Source organism: Bufo gargarizans, chromosome 5 (assembly GCF_014858855.1).
Source record: "Bufo gargarizans isolate SCDJY-AF-19 chromosome 5, ASM1485885v1, whole genome shotgun sequence".
In the NCBI taxonomy this organism is placed as follows: Eukaryota; Metazoa; Chordata; class Amphibia; order Anura; family Bufonidae; genus Bufo; species Bufo gargarizans.
Window position 1 is genome coordinate 378,392,012 of NC_058084.1, and position 14,068 is coordinate 378,406,079.

The following is a 14,068-nucleotide window of genomic DNA, read 5'->3' on the forward strand; positions in this document are numbered from 1 at the left end:
GTGAAAAATCGCAAGCAAGTGCTGATGTGGTGCGATTTTCACGCATGGTTGCTAGGAGATGATAGGGATGAGCGACCCCATTAAAGTCTAATCACTGTATTAGTTACCCTTATAACATGGTTATAAAGTGAAAATAAAATTTTTATTACAGAATACTTACTAAAATGTTGCTCGAGGGGTTAAAATAAATTAACCCCTCAAGCAACATTTTAGTTAGCATCCTGCATTAAGAATTTATTTTACTTTATAAACCATGTTAGAAGGGAAAATAAAATGAATGCAACATCCAACCCAAACTTCAGTAAAGTCCAGGTTCTGGTCTGGGTGCCCCATTCAGTTTTTTCAGGCGCAAAACGCATTGCACTTGTGCGAAAAAAATTATAAAAAAAAAGCAAACATTGAAAAGCAATCTCAGTCAAAACTGACCAATTGCGTGCCTACTCGCGTTTTCCCGCAATGCGCACGCGACGCATACGGAGCAAATCCAGGACACCCGTGTGAAAGAGGCCTTAGGGTTGTTGCGAGCGAAAATGAACGAGAATTGTGTGATGTAATCGGTATCCTCTTTGAAAAGATGAACAAATTGCTTGTTTCTCGTCCCTCGTGATCTTTCAGCATGCTAAATGCTCCTCATTAATAGAAGAGTCCGTATAATATGGAGTCATCTATTCACCATCTCATGCCGCCCTCTTGACCAAGCATCTGTCCACCATCTCTACATGTAATAACGAGAAACAATTTAAAATAAGTGAGCTACTTTCACACTGGCGTTTTGATTTCCATTTGTGAGATCCGTTCAGGGCTCTCACTAGTGGACCAAAACGGATCGGTTTTGCCCTTAATGCATTCTGAATGGATAAGGATCCGCTCAGAATGCATCAGTTTGGCTCCATTCTGCTTTGGAGGCGGACACCAAAACTCTGCTTGCAGTCTCTGTCCGTCTGACGAAACTGAGCCAAACGGATCCGTCCTGGCACACAATGCAAGTCAATGGGGACCGATCAGTTTTCTATTGTGTCAGTGAAAACGGATCAGTAGCGCCGCGGCCTTCTCACCATTTACCGCCAGCCCACTGACGTCACGGCTAATATCAACTAGCGTGGGCGGGGCTAAGCTCCATTCACTTGACCTGTTACATGTGCACTTGGCAGCTGAAGGCATCTGTGCGCACATTACCGAGAAAAATGTTTTAATATATGCAAATGAGCCTCTAGGAGTAACAATGGCATTTCACTATCTGGCCCCCGTCAAAGTGCATAAGGGGCGGCAGTTACATGATTGAGCAGAGCTTCTAGGTGCAACGGTAAGGCTGGTTTCACGCGGGCGTTGCGGGAACAATGCGTTTTGCACTCGCGTGAGAAAAATCGCGCATATTTGGTATCCGAACTTCTTCACAGAAGTTCGGGATCGGTGTTCTGTAGATTGTATTAATTTCCCTTATAACATGGTTATAAGGGAAAATAATAGCATTCTGAATACAGAATGCATAGTAAACTCTCCTTAATCCACTTGATCGCGCAGCCGGCATCTCCTTCTGTCTTCATCTTAGCTGTGTGCAGTAACAGGACCTGTGGTGACGTCACTCCAGTCATCACACGATCCATCACCATGGGAAGATCATGTGATGACTGAAGTGACGTCACCACAGGTCCTGTTACTGCACACAGCTAAGATGAAGACAGAAGGAGATGCCAGCTGCGCAATCAAGTGGATTAAGGCGTGAGAAAAATCATTACCGAGAAAAATGTTTTAATATATGCAAATGAGCCTCTAGGAGCAACAATGGCGTTTCACTATCTGGCCCCCGTCAAAGTGCATAAGGGGAGGAGATGAGTCAAGCAGAAAGGAGCCCAGCACTGCCCCGCGTCCTCCGAATCTCCTCCTTGCCGGCTGACGTCACAGAGCTGGAGCGCCGAAATCTCGCGATGCACGAGCTAGCGCATGCGTAGTTCGTTCCCTGTGCTGATGCCAGTACAGGGAATAAACATGATGCTGACACTGCGCATGCGCTAGCTCGCGCATCGCAAGATTTCGGCACTCCAGCCCTGTGAAGTCAGCCGGCAAGGAGGAGATTTGGAGGACGCGGGGCGGTGCTGGGCTCCTTTCCGCTTGACTCATCTCCGGCTACAGGACTCATCAGGTCATTTGCATATCACTCAAAACGTTTTTTTAACACAATAAAAGCGCAGAGAGCTATGGGACCTGGGTATTGCAGATGTGCTAGTGGCCATCTAGCAGCCCATGGCCCCAGCTCTATGCACAAAATCATGGTGACAGGTTTCCTTTAAGAATGCTATTATGTTCCCTTATAACCATGTTATAAGGGAAACTAATACAGTGATTAGACTTTAATGGGGTTGATCCCCCATCACCTCCTAGCAACCATGCGTGAAAATTGCACTGCATCCGCACTTGTGATTTTCACGCAGACCCAGTCATTTCTATGGGGCCTGTGTTACGTGAAAAAACACCGCTCATCTGCACAGCCCCATTGAAATGAATGGGTCTTGATTCAGTGCGGGTGCAATGCATTCACCTCACGGAATTCTCGCCCGTGTGAAAGGGGCCTTAGTGTAAGCAAATATTAAAACCGCAATTGAGAAATGGACTACCAGCTCTGGAGGCTTTATACTGGCTTTGCTCTTGGGAAATGAAAGAACCTTTGTTTTCCATTAAGGAGTGTTCAGCTCTGTTTACGTGTACACATGACCATTGGCAGCTTCCGCAGATTTCGCCACACAGAAGCCCGTGTATAAGCAAGGACAGTTTGTACAAGGTTAGATTCCCAGAGATTCTTTCGAAGAACTTCTGGCAGTCGAGAACTTCCAAGAACTGCACACATGCACCAACACATGGATTTATTTGCATTGCACTTGCATAATCTGAAACCCATGTTCTAGTTTTAACCAATTAGTATTGGGGGGGGGGGGGGGGCACACACACACACACACACACACCCTTTTAAAACTTGGACAAAGTTCTTGCATGAATAAAGCAGTTTCCTAACTCTGTTTCCCCTCTTTCCATCCCCTGCAAAACTGATCGTGAGCGTGGTTTAACCCCTGTCCAATATCACTCGTACCATTACAGTTACTTCCCACAAACAACCGTAATACTATGGTGCGCCGATCAGGTGGTTACAGGAGCCGTACAATTCCAATGAGGGGCCCGGGTGTTAACCCATTAAATGCCACAGTCAAAGCTGACTAACATCTATGTGGTTTGCAGAGGGAGAGGGCTCCCTCTCACCCCATCTGGTCCCTGCACTGTGATACAAAAAGTACTATGTACTGGTACCAATGAAAAGGTCAACTGATCCTGCAAAATGTCTGGACGATCAGCAGAAGACTCTCAGAAAATGGCGACAAAAAAAGTTGTAAGTATGCATTGTGTAAAAGTGCTAAACTTAAAAAATAAATAAAAATTATATAAATATCATTGGTATATCCAATTGTACCGACTAGCAGAATAACGATAATATGTAATTTTTCACACATTATGTTCACATAAACAAAACCCTAAGGCCTCTTTCACACGAGCGTGACGGACTGGCTCCGGATATGTTCAGGGAAACTCGCACCATTTTGCGAGCAAGTTCAGTCAGTTTGGTCAAAAGCTCATTGAAATGAAGGGTCAGGATTTAGTGCAGGCGCTATGCATTTACATCACGTATTGCACCCATGTGGAAAACTCAAAGGGCCTAGAAGTAATGGCAAAAATTGATGCCTTTTCTTTATCCCGCTTCCCAAAAAGTAGGCCTGCAAAATATTTCGCCAAAGCAATCGCCAATTGGCCGACCCAAAAATGATGCAATTATATTACCATATTTTTCGCTTTATAAGACAGACTCTTCTCTCTCCCCCCCCCCCCCCCAAAATGGCAGTGCGCCTTATAAAGCGATGGTTGACTTTTTACATGGTTGACACAGATGTATCACTGGCCGCTATGCTGCACAGCGCGGCCGGCGATACATCAGTTACAGTGCGGGGAGGGAGGAGGGGCTGGAGGCAAGTCGTTATTTTAATGAACAAATTCTTTTATTTATTCTATTTTATTTATCTGTTCTGTGTAGCGCTATTAAGAAAATGGCAAGTTTGATATTTGGTACTTTTGCAGTAATGCAAATATGTTATTTAATTTAGTAAAAGATGTTTTATTTTGAAAAACTGTGCATTTCAGTTCTGCATTATGAGTAATTTGTGTGTGCTTTTGCCTTGAAAATCCAAGCAAATAGACCTCTAGCACAATTCCCTTAAAATATCGCATCGCATACAGTTATCGCAATTTTTAGGACCCTAATCGCAATTGCACAAAATTCCCATATCGTGCAGCCCTACCAAAAAGCGAAATAAAATACGATCAAGAAGTGGTATATACACCCAAAGAAAAAAAAAAGTTCCATTTCTGTTCCGTATACAGAACCATTCATTTCAATGGATCCGCAAAAAAATAAAAATACTGAAAGAGCCATACAGTCGTGTGCAAGAGGCCTTAAAGGGACACTGACAGGCCCAAAAAGCATATTTAGGGATAGAGATATATAGATATATATCTAACAGTACAGGTCATATAAAGTGTATTAGAATCATCTAAGTATCCCCCCTGTCCACCTTATAAATACAGTTAAAAGAAGTTTTATAACCTGCTTTCCTGGTGTTCAATCTGCCCAAGGGGCGGTGCTTCATCTCAACTTGCGCCCAGCCAGCCTCGCCACAACTGCCATTTGAAGCGCCGCCCAGCTCATCAATATTCACTGAGCTGGGCGGCTACTCTGAAGCGATGTACTAGTGTCCCCGACCATCTTCAGCGCATGCGCCCGGCACTCTCACTGGCCGGGATCGCATTGCGCGCATGCGGGGCGCTGCTGTGTCCAACGCATAAAGCAGACGCGCGATGCGATCCCGGCCAGTGAGGGTGCCGGGCGCATGCGCTGAAGATGGCCGGGGACACTAGTACAGCGCTTCAGAGTAGCCGCCCAGCTCAGTGAATATTGATGAGCTGGGCGTTGCTTCAAATGGCAGTTGTGGCGAGGCTGGCTGGGCGCAAGTTGAGATGAAGCACCGCCCCTTGGGCAGATTGAACACCAGGAAAGCAGGTTATAAAACTTCAGATTACTGTATTTATAAGGTGGACAGGGGGGATACTTAGATGATTCTAATACACTTTATATGACCTGTGCTGTCATATATACCTAAATATGCTTTTTGGGCCTGTCAGTGTCCCTTTAAGGAGTTTCTAAAACCAGGGGGTGCAGTGTAAATGCAAGGCACAACATATTGGGCATCAAGATGGCATATCTGTATACAGATTACAATTTTCACTTTGCACCAGGGGAAGGGGGAAAGAAAAAAAAAAAAATTGGGAAAATCTGCAGGTGAAAGTTTAAAGTTTCACTTCCATTTTCCTTTAATTCTTGGAAAACCATTTATGGGTGTCTTCTTCTACATTAGCCCCATAAAGTGATTCCATAACTAAAATGCTACTTTAAAAAAAGTGGGTTTCAGATTTATTTATTTTTTATTGCATTTAAAATCCAAAGCCTTTTAACGTCCAGAATAATTGCCGTGTCGGGAACGTGTTAAATCTAGCCTTAGGGCCCATTCACATGACCATATTTCTCCTTCTGCATCAGATGCCGACCCCATTCACTTCTATGAAAACACAAAATCCATGGATAGCACACCATGTGCAACGGGCGACACTACTGAGGCAGGTCATGTCAGGGCCCACTATTGGCCGTTTCCTCCAACACCACCCCCCCCTCCGCCCCCAGATGTTTTGATCCGCCTGACTGGGTGATGTGGGTGCCAGGGATTTATACTATTGCAGTCATGGCCAACATCCAGCTGTGGTGAAACTACAACTCCCAGCATGCTCCATTCATTTCTATGGAGTTCTGAGAACAGACAAGCAAGTGTGCATCTTGGGAGTCGTAGTTTTACCCTGGCTGACGTGCTGGAGGTTAGTTATCACAGTACTATTAGAGGACCCCCAGCACTTTTTTTCTATAGTGCATGACCACCGCTGATGGATTGCAGGGTGGTCATAACCCCTGGAAACGAGCAGTGTATAACGCGATTGAAAAATGAATCCAGCCAGCAAAGGAGGTAATATGGACAATCACAATACATTAGTACGTGCCTTGTATTTAAAGGGGTTCTGTACCTTTATTACGGCTGATGTATCCTTTTGACATATCAGCATCCGATCAGCAGGGGTCTGACACCTGGGACTCCAGTCAGCTGTTGGTGACTCGCAGTAGCAGCACGGCCTTCTCACAGTTTCCTGCAGGCCTAGTGACGCCTTATGACTGGCTGGGGCATCGCTCAGCCCTATTGACTCTAATTGTAAGAGGTACAGTCCTGATCAAAAGTTTAAGACCACTTGAAAAAAAATTGGCAAAAAATTAAATAAATCATATTTTACATTGTTGGATCTTAACAAGGTTCTAAGTAGAGCTTCAACATGCAACAAGAAGAAATGAGAGTGAGACAACATTTTTTGAGCATTCAATTAATTGAAAACAACGAATAAACTGAAACAGGCTGTTTTTCAGCTGATCAAAATTTTAGGACCACATGCCTTTAAAAGGCCAAATCTGTGCAAAGATGTGGATTCATTGTCAGTCAGGTAGTCACACGTTGTGATGGCAAAGGGAAAAAAAAAAAACCTCTCCCTTTTTGAACGTGGTCGGGTTGTTGAACTGCATAAGCAGGGTCTCTCACAGCGCGCCATCGCTGCTGAGGTGGGACGCAGTAAGACAGTCATTTGGAATTTCTTAAATGATCCTGAGGGTTATGAAACAAAAAAAGTCAAGTGGAAGACCCCCCCCCCCCCCCCCAAAAAAAAAAAAAGTTTTCAAAGACCTCGTCTCCTTGAACGCCACAGAACTGCTCGTTTGGACTTTGCAAGAGAGCACCAAACATGGGACATTCAAAAGGTGGAAGAAAGTTTTATTCTTTGCCGAGAATTTTTTTTTTTTTAACCTTGATGGTCCTGATGGTTGCCGATGTTACTGGCATGACAAGCAGATCCCACCTGAGATGTTTTCTACGCGCCACAGGGGAAGGGGCGCCATAATGGTCTGGGGTGCTTTTTCCTTCAGTGGAACAATGGAGCTTCAGGAAGTGCAGGGGCGTCAAACGGCCGCTGGCTATGTCCAGATGTTGCAGAGAGCATTCCTCATGACTGAGGGCCCTCGTCTGTGTGGTAACGACTGAGTTTTTCAACAGGACAACGCTACAGTACACAATGCCCGCAGGACAAGGGACTTCTTCCAGGAGAATAACATCACTCTTTTGGCCCATCCTGCGTGTTCCCCTGATATATATATATACACAATTGAGAAACTTTGGGGATGGATGGCAAGGGAAGTTTACAAAAATGGACAACAGTTCCAGACAGTAGATGGCCTTCGTGCGGCTGTCTTCACCACTTGGAGAAATGTTCCCACTCGCCTCATGGAAACGCTTGCATTGAGCATGCCGAAACAAATTTTTTTTTTTTTTTTTTTTTTTTATTGCTGGAGATTTTTTTGTAAATTATTTATGCAAGTTTTTTTTTTTTTTTTTTTTTTTCATAAAGAACAATTAATATGACAGTACAATAGGCATTTTCATTAGAGGCACTAAGTAATACAGCGTAACACCTGGATGGCTACTTCGTATTAAAGCATACATAACCACACAAACATTTGAAAAATAATATTGAAATTATTATAGGCTTAATAGCAAGGTGTAATATCAAGACATTATAAATCCTGCCTCCCTGTATACAGAGTCCAGATATTGTGAGGTATGTTACAAAGTTAGAGTGCCAGTCTATGTTGAGGTTCCCAAGTACTGTCAAAACAAAGAGGGTTAACAATAACAGGAACAAAATAAATGGATGGGTCCGTAATAAGGCCTAATAATTTGGGAGCAGCTTAGTAGTATATAGTACATAGTGAGCAGGTTACGTGAGCAATCTATTGAAACGAATTTTGAAGCGATATACAATAACGGCGGAGCTACTCATTACGGAGTTCATGTTTGGAAGATGGACTTCAGTTTTTTTTGGGGGGGGGGGGGGGGGGAATTTAGTTTTTTTTGGAGGTGTGGTCCTAAATTTTTGATCAGCTGAAAAACAGCCTGTTTCAGTTAATTCGTTGTTTTCATTAAATTGAATGCTCAAAAAATGTTTTGTCTCACTCCCATTTCTTGTTGTTGCATGTTGAAGCTCTACTTGGAACCTTGTTAAGATCCAGCCGTGCTAAATATGATTTTTTGCCACTTTTCAAGTGGTCTTAAACTTTTGATCAGGACTGTATGTGCAGTCTACTGTACTGTCCTATGCAGCTGAAGAGCAAGGTATACTGAAAACTTTTACAGTCGGTATAGAGGCAAAGAGGGCACTTTCCTGGTGTCTGCAGTGTGAATGGTGCCGTGTGTACGAGACATACGCTGGAAGCTTTTCCCAGCGTATAGGTCAAACGTAGGTCTCGGTCTTCAGTCTTACATAATGTTATCCACTGGTACGTCAGCTTCCCCCACACCATGTAGGACTTCAGCTTCCCCCACTCCATGTAGCAGTTAATCTTTAGTCCCAAGACACAGCTGTGACTGATATACGTCTGCACTTTCCCCTCTCATTTCTCTTTTTAGCCTTTAGTCACGTTTCAAGGTTTAAGTGTGTAAATACACCTACTGAGGCCAGAGGTGTCACTACTTCAGCAACCCTTGAAGAAATGTAACGCAAGTTCTTTAAGCAATCCTCCATCGCTCCACCAACATGAACCATTATGAAGAAAAAAAAAAAAGGCTGGTGCACGTCGTCCATACACAATACTAACGCTCCTGCGGTATAATGAAAGATACTTGGAGTGCTTGCCTACCGACAAATAACGGTGGCCCCGAGTTCTCGCTCCTGTGGAGATGGCGCCTGGGCACTCCATCGTCTGAAGCTTGCCAAGCAGAAAAGACTCTGTGCGCACACGCAATGTGCTACCATTAGTGCGAAGTTTAGTGTTGTCAATCTAGGGAGGGGGGGGGGGGATGTAGTCAGCACCAGGGGCATCGCTGGAGCGCTGCTCAAACTGCTGAAACCCACCTCCTGGTGCTCCAATACCTAATTTGCATAGGAATACAGGAATAAAAGTACAAGTTTCTCCAGATCGCCAGCACCTACAAAAAGGAGAGACCGTTATAGTGTTACACAGCAAGGTCACCCCTACCAGGCTATATGCCTGGGTAATAGGGGTGATCTTGGTGACAGGTCGTCCAGGCCTTTTCATATTAATGACCTATCCTCAAGTTAGTTTATCAATATCAGACACCCCTGCTGATCAGCTGTACAGGGAGTGGGGGGGAATGGTGCTCGCAAGTGTTGTCTACCCGTCTGCTGCAGTAGGTCTATGGACGACAGCAGCAGCGGACAGGAAGAAAGGGAGACAGCGTCTTCCCGCACAGGTCATCAATATGAAAAAGCCTGGAAAATCTCTAACATCTCAGATGCCATAACAAATTACCACAAGTGTTCAAAAAAAAAATGGATATTGGACCAGAATATATGAAGAAATGTATAGTAGATATAAGATTAAACTGAATCGCTGTTTTAATCAAGCAATATTAGGTCTTTTCTCCCATGTGGATTTAACGCCCTATCAGACTAAAATCTGTTTGGAGAGTTTCATGGTTGCAAAGGCCTTGATTCTTAGGTACTGGGGCACAAAAAAATAGCCCTACTTACTCCGAGTGGAGGGCTCGGATAGATACCCATTGAGGCTTTTAGAAGAATGCTAAAAAAATAATATTAAAAAAGGGCAGGTCTTCGATATTTATTTTTTAATTTTTCCCCTTCCTTTTTTTCGCTCCAAAGAGCCTGGCTGTTTGTAGTACTGATTACGAGTGGTGATAGGAGACGGTTGGATCCCGCAGCAGTGAATCAAGGGGTGGGGTTAATTATGTGGATTGATATATGACTATTCGCTATTTTTAAAGTATTGTAATGGAATTTATATTTTTTGGCTCAGAAAAACAATAAAGAATTGAATTAAAAAAATAAAAAGACAAGTGTTCAAAAAAATGCTAGTGCTAAATATATATATATATATTACACACATACATATACACATATACACACCACTGACAGCTAAATCTGACAATGCAAGCCACCTCACAAAAGCATGAAAGAAATAACAGCCAACACACGAGTTGACACTGCCGTATGCGGCACACTCAGCCATTACATAAGCTGAACACAATGGGGACTTTGTTATGGCTCCAAATATGCCAGTAATGCTACTAATGTGTCACGTTGTGACCAGAGGCATGTATCCGAATGGCTTACTCAGCATTCATCAGGGTGAGAAATACTGACAGGAGCACAGCGACCTCACATGACAAGCAACCCAAAATCCGGAGCTGCAGAAGTCCCCGTGCTCACCAAGTAAGAAGACAGTGTTATATTAACAAACGCAGAAGAACATTAGCGGAGTACACACTCCCATAAAATAATACCGCCTGGCCATGTAGACTGCAGTCACATTTGCCTTGTGGTTTCTGCTGCTAATCGGAAACCATGATGAATTTATAGATACAACATACAAAGGAGAACATGGGTCCATCAGGTTGTCATCTTCACCAAGTCTGATGACTCACGTGACAAAAAGTTCCGCCAGGGCCTCTGAGGCAGGAGAGAGACCTGCAAACGTCACATTAATCCAGCGGAGACTTCCCAGAGCCATAACTTTATTATCCCACTTGGCCACACGAGGGCTTGTTTTTTGGCAGGATAAGTTGCACCAATATTAATATTGTATACAATGCAGAGTGAAGCCGGTTTAAAAGGAAATAATTTTTATATTTTTTTGGGATGTGTTGGCCATTTTGGTTCCCCTCGTCCTCCCAATTCCTCACACACTTTAGTGTTTAATTACAGGGGCAGGGGACGAGTTGAATGTTTCCATTTTTAAAACCTTACATTAAAGAGGGATTTTCTAAAACCGATACAGGAACTTATCGCTGCGGTAGCCTTCAGCCTTGCTAAAGCTCAAGACCACCACACAGAACGAAGAGCATCCCTAATTGCCACACAGCACAGCGCTCCTGAGGAAAGCTCAGGTCACAGTTGACCACGGCATCTTTGGAACTAAATGTCTGCGATTGTCGATAACACCAATCACAGACATTTACACAGTAGACATCTGGAGGCAAACTGCAGAAACCTGTCAGCCATGCCATACACTCCATTCCTGGTGGCAGGGGCACCATCTTTAATGTGTGGATACCTGCAGTACATGCACAGCAGATGTCCTCAAGGGCGCCTTCACACGCAGCAGATTTTGTTGCAAGAAATTTCAGCGACTGCAACTTCAACTAAATAGGGTTGTTTTGGTGGTTGTCCACCGAGTGCTAGACCGGGTCGGCAGTGCTAGCACCTTAAAGTTTTTATACCGTCCTTTTGATTTTAATAGAAACTCAGAAGATCTTCAAACCAAGGGGGCAAAGCTAGAGACCAGTGGATGCCCCAACTCAAGGATCGCCCACCACCGACATGCGAGACGACGTCTGGTGCTGAACCTTCACCTCAAATGCTCTGGTAACAAGTCACACGGGGCAGGCATTTCTAGGACAGTCATACGGCTCAGAATGAAATCCACGTTCACACTGCACAAATAGATCTAGGGAAAGGATTTTTCAGTCCACCACAACCGCTGCGTGTGAACTTTCCCAAAGTTTTCTGCAGCAAAAAATAAAATAAAAAAATTCCAGTACTCAACTATTTGTCCCCAGCGCAGCTCCTCTTGCTATGCGTATACAAGGCTACGGCGGTGACAGTGGTGTACAGCATGTGACCGCTGCAGCCAGTCACTGTCCTCAGAGGTACATGTAAGGCTACTTTCACACTAGCGTTCTGAACGGATCCGCTCATAATAATGCAGACGGAGGCTCCGTTCAGAACGGATCCGTCTGCATTAAAATGGCAAAAAAAAAGCTAAGTGTGAAAATAGCCTCGGACGGATCCGTCCAGACTTTCAATGTAAAGTCAATGGGGGACGGATCCGCCTGAAGATTGAGCCACAGGGTGACATCTTCAAACGGATCCGTCCCCATTGACTTACATTGTAAGTCTGGACGGATCCGCACGCCTCCGCACGGCCAGGCGGACACCCGAACGCTGCAAGCAGCGTTCAGCTGTCAGCCTGTCCGTGCGGAGGCGAGCGGAGCGGAGGCTGAACGCCGCCAGACTGATGCAGTCTGAGCGGATCCGCTCCATCCAGACTGCATCAGGGCTGGACGGCTGCGTTCGGGTCCGCTCGTGAGCCCCTTCAAACGGAGCTCACGAGCGGACCGACGAACGCTAGTGTGAAAGTAGCCTAACCACCACAGCCTTGTATCCGAACAGCAGTAGGAGCAGTGCTGTGGAGAGAACAGTGAGGAGTATGAAGAAAAGGTTATACGCGCCTGTTCCTCCACAGCGCCGCTTCTCTTGCTGCGCATATACAGGGTTGTGTTGGTGACAGAGGTATACATCTGAGGACAGTGACTGGCTGAGGCAGTCACAAACTGTGCACCTCCTTCACCGCCACAGCCTTGTATATTAACAGGGGAGAAACAGGCGAGAATATGAACAATCACAATACATTAGTAAGTGGCTTGTAATAACTTCCTCCACGTGATAAATGCGAAGACAACCCCTTTAAGAGAACCCCTTTAACAAGAGGACATAAAAACATAGCATCCCCTGGGTTCTGTCCCGCTGTCAGCCACTATCAGACCACCATAGACTTCTGATCAGTCCCATATAGGACTGATCAGTGGTCACTTATATGGATGTTAGTATCCATATAAGTTATATGGATACTAACTACCGTGCGTTTGCCTGAATACTCCTGTACAGGCATCTCCTCCCCCAAACATCTACAGCCAGCATATGGCATCACTACCTCCAAGTGACGTCACAGGGCAGATAATACAGAACCCAGCACCAATTCATTGCCAAGTAAATGAATGGGGCCACATGAAGACCTCCCCTCTAGCATACAGTGACCAGGGCGCAGTACAAGGCTCCTGTGCTGGCAGCATGCTGAGACTTGTAGTCCCCGGTCACCTGGAGCCGTCAGAGCCCGCCGCCGCCCCATATCGCGACATAGGTCACACACTGGAAGGACCATCCCGCTAGACAAGGCTCCCCGGGGACGCGGGCACTCACTCTCGGTCTAGCTGCCTCGCTGGTACGTACACAAGAGACCAGGCGGCCGCCCTCAGGCTGTTGATCAGTCCTCTGTCCGCCGAGGAAGCCACCGACAGTTCAGAGTCTTCGGCCATGACAGGGCTTGTCCGTCCGGCAGCTCACTAATGCCCGCCGCCACCGGCTCAGCTGTGTTGCTGTGAGAACGTCGAAGTCCCCTTTTCGCGTCACCTCTCAGACGCGCTAAACGGGGCGGGGACAGCGAGTCAGGTGACCTGGCTTACAGCTGCCGCGTCGCCATGTTGGATGTGGGCAAGTTGTTTACGTGAGGAGTCACTGGGTGAGTGTCAATGGGGCACAGGTTGTGCTGCCAGTAGAGTGAGGGGGCGGGCAGCGGACACTGGACAGTCACCCGGTGTCAGAAAGACCTCCCAAGTGTCCCTCTTTTGGAGGGACAGCCCCTATTTTTTACTCAAGTCCCTCTTTGCTCCTTAAAATGTCCCTCTTTTTGATCCGAGGAATAGATTTCCACAGTAAGGGCTCATGCACGCGAACGTATTTCATTTCCGTTCCATTTATTTATTTTTTGGACCGTATGCGGAACCATCGACTTCAATGGATCCGCAAAAAAAGGAAGTTACTTAGTGTGCAAAAATAAAAATAAAAAAATCATGGCCGTAATGTGGACAATAGGACAAGGATAGGACTGTTCTATTAGGGGCCAGCTGTTCCGTTCCGCAAAATACATACGGTTGTGTGCATGAGCCCTTACATTGAATAATATTGATCCAGAAAGTGTTTGTCTGGTTCCGCTCTGTATATTCAAGCCCGTCTTGTATATTATTTCATTATTTCATGCAATTGGGATTTTAGAAAAATTCTGATTATTTTTGCGCCG

General features: G+C 45.3%; 1 protein-coding gene across 4 annotated transcripts in view; it reads right to left on the bottom strand.

Annotated features, from left to right (window-relative positions):
* Nucleotides 1-13,389, bottom strand: part of ABHD5 (abhydrolase domain containing 5, lysophosphatidic acid acyltransferase) — a 33,513-nt gene extending 20,124 nt beyond the window's left edge. For 2 of the 4 annotated variants that reach the window (XM_044293271.1, XM_044293270.1), the window contains exon 1: nucleotides 13,222-13,389. In XM_044293271.1, coding sequence (XP_044149206.1) covers nucleotides 13,222-13,307 — 86 coding nt within the window. In that variant the 5' untranslated portion in view covers nucleotides 13,308-13,389. Of the gene's footprint in view, nucleotides 1-13,191 lie in introns of all 4 variants that reach the window. The other 2 variants (XM_044293269.1, XM_044293268.1) reach the window with 1 other exon arrangement.
* Nucleotides 13,390-14,068: the final 679 nt, after the last annotated feature.